The sequence below is a fragment of the Neopsephotus bourkii genome, unplaced genomic scaffold, assembly GCF_033783945.1.
Source record: "Neopsephotus bourkii isolate Nb327-2 ecotype Australia unplaced genomic scaffold, CSIRO-AGI_Nbou_v1 NB_1154, whole genome shotgun sequence".
Lineage (NCBI taxonomy): Eukaryota > Metazoa > Chordata > Aves > Psittaciformes > Psittacidae > Neopsephotus > Neopsephotus bourkii.
This window is the reverse complement of record NW_026901640.1, coordinates 1,932,109-1,942,163: the sequence shown is the minus strand read 5'-3', so window position 1 is coordinate 1,942,163 and position 10,055 is coordinate 1,932,109. Positions and strand designations below refer to the sequence as shown.

At 49.0% G+C, this 10,055-nt stretch overlaps 1 protein-coding gene across 1 annotated transcript; it reads left to right on the top strand.

Moving 5' to 3' along the window:
- Positions 1–2,569: 2,569 nt before the first annotated feature.
- Positions 2,570–10,044, top strand: MRM1 (mitochondrial rRNA methyltransferase 1). The gene is given in 6 exon segments (XM_061363383.1): positions 2,570–2,678; positions 2,681–3,452; positions 3,920–4,013; positions 5,250–5,370; positions 9,110–9,229; positions 9,357–10,044. Coding segments are annotated over 6 exon segments (1,266 nt in total). The 3' UTR covers positions 9,407–10,044.
- The last annotated feature ends 11 nt before the right edge of the window (positions 10,045–10,055 follow it).

The window sequence follows — 10,055 nt, the reverse complement described above, 5'->3', positions numbered from 1 at the left end:
TAATACTTACCTACCTCACAGGGGTGTTGTGAGGATTCGCAGACTTTTGTAAAGCACTTTGAATCTGAGAAGCGCTGTGTAAGTGCTGAGTGTTGAGATGAAGTATTATTATTAATGAAATCTTGTGATACTTAGAATTCCTTGTGCCAAAGGTGAGTGACTGTAGGATACAAGGAGAAAACTGGTAACATTTACTTTGTAATGCCAAAACAAAGGCAATTTGCCCCTTTTTTTCCTCTTTATAAATACATGCTCATGCTGTGTTCTGTTCATTCCTCCTCTGTCACCAGTTTCTGCTGGCAAGTACTTGTAGCCTCATCTCTGGAGTTGGCTTTTTCATTTACTGTGAGTGAAACTCGTGCCCCATGAGATCCTGCATGCCTGTAATGCACTGTCTTTCTTTACTTTGCTGAGGTGGTGGTTTTGTGTTGGGTTCTTTGCACAGAGCTGGGTTTCAGCTGTGGCATTGGATTAGATCATGTCCTGCAAGGAACAGCCAGCCCAGATCTGCATGCAGCCAGCAATCCCTTTTGCCAGCTGGAAAAGCTCTTCTGTCTCCAAGCCACTGTGATCCTCCATTCAGAGGCGTTTGGCTAAGGAAGGTTCAGTCCCTGCTGTGCTTTTTGTAACACCCCTGTGATGTTCAGCCAAACTTGATATGAAAACTGGTGTTTTCCATAGTGTCTCTTTTGCAGGAGCTTGTTGAAGTGCAGTAGATGTGCTGTGCAGTGTGTGCCATCTTTTTAAGAGAAGATGATTGAACTGGGAGTTCAAAAAGGATTGAGAAATTAGGAGATATATATAGATAGATATAGATGCGTATTTCTGAGCAGAAAAGGAGCAAGGGTGTGGGATAGCACTGATGAAACGTGTATTGATGGCTGCAGCTATGTGCTGAGTTAAGCAGATGTTGAAATCCATGGCCGAGGAGGGACCTGACTTATCTTTCTGCTCTGTAAAAGAGGCTTTGGAGAGAATTGCTTAAGATGCAGGGTCTTGAGAAAGGGCCATTCTGGGTACTTGCTCCCTGCAAATGCAGCCTGTCTGGAAGCTTGTTCTGTTCTTTTCCCTAAGAACATTGGTAACATTTCCAAGTCTATAAAGTAACCTTGAAATGATATCCAGTATATTTTTCCATTTCAAACGTGGTTTTAGGGGTATAATCCCTGCTGCCTGTTAACTTCCCACATGAAGCATGGCCCATGGAGGGGTTTGTGTGGTCACTCTGCCTCGTGAATGTGGTGGCACCTCCCTTCGATGAGATGGGATTGGCAGCACAACTCCAAGGCATTTACACCCCCAAACAGAAGGGTGAACTGTGTAATTTATCAGTAGGTTTCTCATTGTGAACTGTAAAATAAAGAATAAAAAGAGAGGCACACTGTGGTTCTCCTGTTGTGTATGTTGCAATTCTTGTGCTATAACATCCTTGTGCTATAACATCCTTTTTACTCTTCACAGCTAAACCTTTTGTGAAGAGTTCAGAGAGAAATGTGTGGGTTTGGTTCTTCATAGTTGCTTTCCAGAGCACGACAGCATCCAGTTGTCTCACTGATAACTTGTGGAGGTTGGATTTTCCCATCCTTGTTCCAATGAAGCCACTGAAATCCTCAGGTAGGCTGCTGGTATGGACCAGGTTTGATTAAACTATGCAAGGGATGAACTGCTCTTGCTACTCAGACTTGGATATTGAGCTATTTCAGTCTCTCCTTGAAGCAAAACAGGTTACTGTTGTGTTAACTGAAGGCATTTTTGTCTCCCCATCCCCTTTCAGCATGTCCAAGTGCAGAGCCACATTCCTGAGCTCAGGTTTACAGTCACTGAAATCCACAGTTTTGCCAGTAAGTCATGAGCAGCTCCATCAGCAAACGTTATCTGGCAGATTGGGATGAGGTGAGTAGTCTCAGCTCTCATTCTGGGGGGGAAGGAACCATGAGCACAGCTGGCCCTGGTAAGCAGCAGGAAAAACATGATTTTACTTAAGATCTTCGACCCTGTAAAGGCAATTTCATGGTTTTTTTAAGGCCTGGTGTACTTTAATGGTTCAGAGTAATGGTATAGAAAAGGAATGAAAAACACTAGGTTCTCTGCAAAATCCTCCTGCAATCATATCATTGTGGTTTGTCTGCCATGGTCCGTGCAGGTGTGTTTTCCTGTGGGATAAACTCTTGGAAGCCTATTGTTGTGAATGAGCTGGTTCCCTGTTTGTCTGCCCCTTGTCTACCAATTTATGAAAGAAAGATGGATAGAAAATAGCACATAATTAGAAGAGCAGCATTTTGGCTTGGAGTTACAGGTTAGGAGTGAGCTGAGGAGCCACAGGGCATGCTGGACACACCTGGAGTTCCCATTGTGGATTTTACAGCCTCTCTGTGCACACACCACCTTTGGGAATGGGGTCAGCTCTTTGCTGCCCTTGCTAATGGGATGACCTTGCTAATGGAAAGGCGGTGGCCGGGAGCAGACACCCCGGTTCCCTGTGGATGCTGTGTGGACCGCCCGTCCGCTCCCTCCCACCGCCAGGCGGCGCTGCCGCAGGGGCGGCTCATCCCGTCTCGGTGGTGCTATCATGTGCCCACCCGGAAGCGGTGTGGGTGCTGCCGCCGCGGGCGGGGCTGGTCTCGGTGTGTTGCCCCGGGGCCCGTGGGTACCTGTCCCACGTGGAAGGGCCTTCGGGCACCAATGGAGCTCACGGTCCGCGTGTGGAGGGCCGCGGGGCTGGCACCCGCTCGCTGCGGCCCGTGGTGGAGGGGCCTGAGGGACTGCTCGGCCAAAGGTGGGCCTGAGGCAGCGCTGGGCCCTGTGGGAAGTGGCGGTCGGGTTCACCCTCCAGCCCTGCTGAGGGCTTGTCGGGCCTCCAGCACCTCCCCTGAGGGCCTGGCCCCGCAGAGCCAGCCAGGACCAGGGCACAGATCCCAAGACAGAGGGGCCAGGCTGGCTGCCCCTGCAGCCGGGGAGCTGTGGAGCTCGAGAGAAGGCGGCTTGTGGAAGGCGAGGAAGAGGTTGGAGAGAAAGCCTGTGGTCATTGCGAGGACTAAAGGCTCCGATATCCTGTTTGGGATCTCCCCGTGTTCCTTGGCCCTCTCTCAGTCGAGAAGGGACCTGTTCAGGTTGTTCCTCAAGCAGAGCAGTGGCTCCCGGCGGTTTCTTATGAGTGAGTTTGTCCTTCAGGCCACGGCCCGGGGAGTCCCTGTGCACTATGTCAACAGGAAGCAGCTGGATGCTCTTTGTGGAGGTCAGGTCCACCAAGGAGTTTGTTTGGAGGCCACTCCTCTGCGTTTCAAGAGTTTGGAGGAAGCTGACAAGCCTGATTTGAAGGATGAAGAGAGCCCAAACCGGCAGCTTATTTGGCTGGTGTTGGAGCAGATCCAGGATCCCATGAACTTGGGGGCACTGCTGCGCTCCGCATACTTCTTGGGGGTGGACAGAGTGGTGACAAGCCGGAGGAACAGGTATGGGGCTGGTTGGTTGCTCCTTCAGCTCTTCTCTGTCTTTTCCTGCTAGCTCTCAAAGAGTTTTCCAGCCTGCATCACTCGACAGCTTCTTTAGAGGGCCTTCCAGGATAGAGCTGGAGGTGAATTTGGGCAGCTGCTGCTTTGTGCTGCACTCTGCAGGGAGGCTGTGGGATGTGGTGGTCCAGGCTGGAAAGGAACCTCCCTGGGCACCCTTTGTTGTAACCCACTTTGTGTTTCAGTTGTCCATCGGTGCATAAAACTGCACCCTATTTCCTGGGTTAATTTCTGGGCCTTTCTGTTCTCTATAGCAAAATACATCCACATAGTGAGCAAGATACCTAGTGGACTAGTTGGAATTGGGCTGCAGAGGCAAGAGAAGGAAACAGAGAAACAAAAATTCTCCTGGATTTCCTTTTTTTTTTTTGCTTTTATATGATGCTTTTTCTTTCTTTTTCCCCCTGCAGCTGCCCCCTGACTCCAACAGTGAGCAAAGCTAGCTCTGGAGCTATGGAAGTCCTCGATGTCTACAGCACCGATGATCTCCAGAGCTTTTTGAAGGTAGAGTGATCCACATTTTTTCCCGTTCCTATCAAACCTCAGGTATTGCACGTGTTGAACAGAGAGGCAGTACAGGAAAAGGACTTCCTATTTGCATGTGTTCCTGTTCTGCATTCCTCTCTGCTGCCGGTGGTCTGTGCTGTCGGACCGCCTCTGACGGGTGTGCATAACCAACCCCATTCCAAAAGGTGGGGAAACAGAGCCTAGTTGTGGGTGTTCTGGAAGATGGCGAGAGCAGGATAACGCCGTGTCTGTCTCCTGAGAGGCTGCGAGCTCCGTAAGACGAGGTCTGTGTCCCTTCCTCTCCGTGGGGGCCGAAGCTACCGCTGCTGCCTGCAGCAGGTCCTGCCTGGCGTGTGTCGGAGGTTGCATTCCAGGGCGCAGGCACATGATGGCAGCATTGGGCAGCCTTTGGAGCAGCAGAGAGGGAAGAAACCAGGGCTGGTGTGAGCTGCTGGGAATCTTTTTGCTTGTACCTATGGGGTGAGATGAGAGAGGGCCCTTTGCATAACGTGCTGCAAAAGGAAAGGGAATGCACATGGGAAAACATGGGTCTGTGGCACTTTCAGGATGATGGTGAAATGAAAGCTCCATCAAACACATTGATATTCAGTTAAAACATGTGAAAGAATCATTTTGTGACTGCAAATCTTTAATTATTAACATATTGAACCATTGCAGCAGTTCATGTAGTTGGACCCAGATTCACTCCCCCAACCCTTGGCGTTGCCTGGCTGGTGCAAATGGGATATAATGTAGTATAAAAGGTGCCAGTTTGAAAGGAAATGAAGCTGGCAAAAAACAGCAGCTCCGTCATTGTTAAAATGGATTTCCAAGACAAATAATAGAAGCTCTTTTTACTAGGGAGCAGGAGGGAAAGCTGCTTCTCTGGGTATGTGGGGAACTGAGCGCTCTGCCTTTTGTATGAGCTGAGTTTTGGCATCTGAGTTTACTTGCACTTGTCTTTGAAAACGTTACCATGGGCTTCTGATGGCTGAGCCTGCACTTGAGAACTTCCACTGCATTGCTCTGTGGATTAGCCTCATGGTAATTTATTTCACACTACTCTTTGTGTGCTTTCCTGGCAAAAAGACAAACCTCCCTAAAACTGTTTTATGGGGGAAAAAAAAGCTTTTTATTGCTGTAGAAAACAAATGTGTTTATATACATGGCTTAGTTTCTTTCTTGCTTGAAAAGAAGGCAGGTTTTTAACGTTTATTTCTCTTCTCTTTCTAGGCTAAAGCTGCAGAAGGCTGGGAAGTCCTGGGAACAGTTAGCAAGCCTGAGGATGCAGAGAATATCCCTGTCATCAGCTGCTCGGAATTTCAGTGGAATAAACCCGTTATTATAGTAATAGGTATTGCATTTCACTGAGCTTTGGGCTTGGTGGAAGTGCACGTGTGAGGAAGCAACAGGGGTGATGTTTCACTCCGAAGCTAGTTGTGGGTTTGTTGCATCACATCACACTTAGTTCTGGAAACAAAGAGCTGAGGCAGAAGTAATGGAATGATCTGGCTTCAAATGAAATAGGGAGCCAGAAGAACAAGATGCAGGAACAAACCAGTCTGTGTAGCTGAAGAGGGAATTTAGCAGCTGCATGGGGTCTAGGTGGCAGTTTTCAGTGGCAGGACAGGTCTGGGGTGGTGTAGCCACAGGCTGTTGTTCTGCATTGTGTTCTGTGGTGCTTTTGGTCCTTTCCTATAGTCCTGAACCTGGACTTTCTGTGTTGGCAAACCACAGACCTGAGTGAGAGACCCAGGAAGTGCATGTTTGCCTTTGCTGTGCTGAGGCTGGAAGGATGAGCTGAGCCATGTCTTTGCTCTGTCATGTTTACTCTTTAAAAATACAGGAATGTGTGTCCGTGCCCAGAAGGAAGCCATGAGGAGCTGTTGCTGCTGAACACAGACTTTGTGGCCTAGAGACCAGTCAGTGGTGGCTTTGTAAACCAGGAGAGGGCCGCAGGAGCTGTTGGCTGCTGTGGTACCATCAGGAGGAGGTGTAACCTCCCTGCTAGACCCGTGTGCTGTTTTGTAGGCAGGGTTTGGGTTTGTGCAGCAGCGAAGGGGAATAGCAGCCTCATGGCAGCTAGAGAAAGAAATTCACCCCAGAGTGCTGCTGTAGACACCGTTGTGTGGCCATGGTGTAGCTCCCCTGCTTTGTGTCACCTGCCACAAGAGCTGCTTTGAGCTTTTACACTTGGAAGTAGTGTCACACTGGCGATGAGCCATCGAGGGGCTGTAATCCTGCCCTGTGCTGTGGTTTTCTTGGCTCAGAAGAGATTCCTTTAATTAAAATGTTTATTGAACTCCTAGAAATACTGACAAGACAACGCCGCAAATCTGGCATCTCTGCAAGATGTGTGGAGCTGTATTACAAAGGGAGCAGGGAGGCTGGCAGCGCTGCTGATGGACCACAAAGAAATGCATCCCAGAAATGACGACAACACCAGGAGAGAGGAAGGGGGCGAGAGTGGCAGTGGTGTCGTTACCTTGAGTTATGAGAGATTTCTCCAGGAAAAAGTCCAACTATCCTTTTGTCAGGGGAGATTGGAGGCTGATTGGTAGATGCATGAGGAGAGCTCCCGGCCCTTGCAGCAGTAATGATTTCAACTCTCTGCTGAGCACTAACTCTTGGCTGAAAAGAAAATTGAACATTACAGTCATCTGATGCTGAGGTTGTTGGAAGAAACCTCCTACATCTGAATATGTAGCGTAGCTGCAGCAGAGATAATTCAGCTTGCTCGTGAGCTCCCGAGCACTGCACAGATTGTCTTGTAAGTTAAGCATTTGCAGACTTGAATTCACCCTCCTGGCACCTTGCTGGCTTGGCAGAGAGTGATTTGGACAGTCCAGCTTCATGTTGTCTGCCCTGGAGTCATTGCTGAAGGTGACAGGCAGGCTGGCTGCCCGAAAGACTGGGAGCTGTGTGTGAACAGGAACAGATTGGGAGCACTTAAAACGTCTGTGTAAGAAGAGCTTCTGGGTAATTTGTTCCTACACTTTTGCTCAGGGTTTGAGGCTGTTTGTGGAATTGGTGGGTTTATCTTCTCGCTTCTGCCTGGATTTGAACTTCCTGCCCTGGGAGCTGCAGTTGTTACACTAGTGTTCATTGTAAATGGGGCAGGAAACCTGGTTTACCATTTCATCCAAGCTCGAGCTCTGCTCTTTGAGGGCTGTCAGTGAAGGATAAAGCTAAGAGATGGGAGTCAGAGGTCTGAAGTGGGAAGTGTTTTTGTTCACCAGTATAAACTAGGATTTAATCTGATTCAGTCAATACTCCCTCCTTTGTGTCACACTGGGCAAGTCTTTTTGCCCTGAATTTATGGTTCCTCATTATTTTAAGCAGCTAGAGCCATAAAAAGCAAAAGGTAAAAGCTGGAAGCAAAATTACTGTCTTTATTAGGAATTGTAAGACTCTTACCAGGGAGAGGAGAGGATTGCTCCAGGAGCCATCCTGCCTCTGGCTATAGCTGCTGTCCCAGTTGGAGAGTCCCATGAGAGTGTGGTTTGAGAGGCTTAGGAGGTAAATATGACAGTAAGTTGTAAAACTTTTCTGTGTTGAATCAGGAAAAAGTAGGATAATGTGTGTTCTTTTCTGGAAGCATCCCTGGAGAACCACAATCTTAGCAATGACAAGGCAGGCCAGGCTGTGGGAGGCCTGGCTTCCATTCCTGTGTCACTCAGGCTTCTCCTGTGACCTTGGATAACTCCCCCAGGCATTGCCTGCATTGCTGGCTTACAGCAGGAGGAAAATAGTGAGTTTTTGGTTTTCTAGAGGTTCACTACCTCAGCCAGAGGATGCTCTTGCCTGCATGGCTTATTTCATGCAGGAAGGTGATGCAAGGTGCGTTACCCAAAGCAGTCTTTTCCTTACCCAAAGTGCACCTTACCAGTTAAATCAGGCCAGCATAATGAAATTCTGAATCTGGGATACTAAGATTCCAGTCTGTGAAATGGGAATAACATCTTCCTGCCATGTGTGGTCAGAGGGGTGTTGTGCAGATCAATACACAGGGATCTGCTGGGGAAGTGCTGTAAATAGGCACCAGAGGAAGAGTTTTGTGGCAACTTAGCCCAGCAGGGATTTTGTTTGCCTTATGGAGGAGTGAGTGGCATAGGAAGTGCTGCTAAAACTTCAGGTAAGGGTCTGTTTTAGGTGAGACAGCACTGGCCACAACCAGAGGTGGAGAAGCCCCTGGCTGGCAGCGTGTGCCCTGGCACTGCTGTTCCAGCACAAGTCTGGGCTTCAGCTGGAGCCGGGGGTTGGCTGTTGAAGGGGGGTGTTTGGCTTCCAACCTGCTGAGCCTCTTTGGTCAGAGGGTGAACACAGAGCCTTTGGAATGAGCTGGCTGTTCCTGCAGCCATGTAGCTGTCTGTGTAGCTCTAAATAATGAATGTGGAAGAATTCTTTGGGGAGCCGAGCAGGCTGGGAGGTCTGTGGTCTTCTGCATTCTCACTTGTCCGTGTGCAGGATTGTTTAAAGCCTCTCCCTTTCCATTTCCCTTTGTGACAGTGTGAGTCAAACAACTATTAATGACCTGGGATAGATTTCAACTCTGTTTCACCAGTGTATCAGCCCAAACATATCAGGGCTGTTGGATGGTTTAACAACTAATCAATTGAAGCCTCTGGTTAAACTGTCTGCATTCACAAGTTGCACCCAGATGGTGGTACTGTGTGCTGAAAAGGCTGAACCCTTCACTATCAATAGGGATGTGGCATTTGCTGGACCAGATCAGACCCGTGGCCTCTTGGCTGCCTCATCCTTTTGGCAGCAGCCTGTGGATGTGGGCACAGTGGCTGCTTGCATTCAGGCTACAAGGGTCTGTGCTCTATGCTCTGCATGCAGGGGCGGTGCACTGGTATTGTTCAAAACCACATAATGGACAACAGATCTGGGGAGCTGGAGTGGGCCAGGAAGGTGCCCCTCTCACCTCTGGTGGTTCTTAGCTGTTGCTGCATGGGAGTTGGTGAGGTTGCTGGTGAGCTTTGGGCCAAGGATGTACTTGTGACAGAGCATTAGTAAGGACTGTACTGAGGAGGGGGAAAAGGATGTAGCAGCAGCTGTGAGCTGACCTGAGTGTCTTTCTCCTGCAGGTAGTGAAGGGGACGGGCTGTCCCTGGAGACACAGCTCCTGTGCCATCGGATGCTGGCCATACCCCCTGGCAGAGCCCTTCACCCTGGGATCGAATCACTGAACGTCTCTGTTGCTACTGGTGAGAACACTTCCAAGCACAAAGGCATTACAGTCCTATTTTTTGTAGTTAAAAGTCAAACCTCCAGCCCTGCAGAATGATTCTCTTGTGGTTTAAAACATATTTTTATTTATTTACTTTGCTACAGGTATTCTCCTGCACTCCATCTGCAGCCAAAAGCTGAGGCACGGTGACTGAAATGTTCGATTCCGTGGTGGAAGGTTCACAATGCTCTATTGGTGTGAATATGGAAGTGCCCTTTCCAGGGCTTCATCATTGCTGCAGCTTTCACAAGGGAGAGACACTGACTTGGGCTCTGTTTGGCTGACACGGTACCACCAGAACCCTGGCTTAATGCTGCTTGTACTAGGTACCACCTCCCACCAGCACCTCGGAGGAGCAGCTGCAAGGAAGGGTGGCAAAGGTAGTTTTTTAAAGCAGACAGCCATATCCTTCAGTTCTTGCAGTAAAATTCCTGGTGATGGCTGAGACTTGTACCTGTTGCGTGGAGGACTTTGTACATTGGTTGTGCTGTGGAGAGAACTTGGGTTCTAGGTGAGAAACTGCTGCCTCTAAGAGTGCCCTGAGGCCACCACCCCTTAGCAGCCCAGAGGATGCTAGTGAGAGCCAGGTATGATTTGGGACTACTAAGTAGCAGTTTCCTCATGATGAGGTGGTTTCTCTGTTACCTGTTGGTGCTTGGATGTCTGAAAACACCCCGTGCTGTATTGGGTTGTAAACGGGTCTGCAGCCCTGCCAAAGGATGGACATGAGCTGTTAGAAAACAGCTGTAGTGGGAAAAACCACTGCCCATTGCAATAAAGCCTCCAAAAAGATTGGTTGTAGA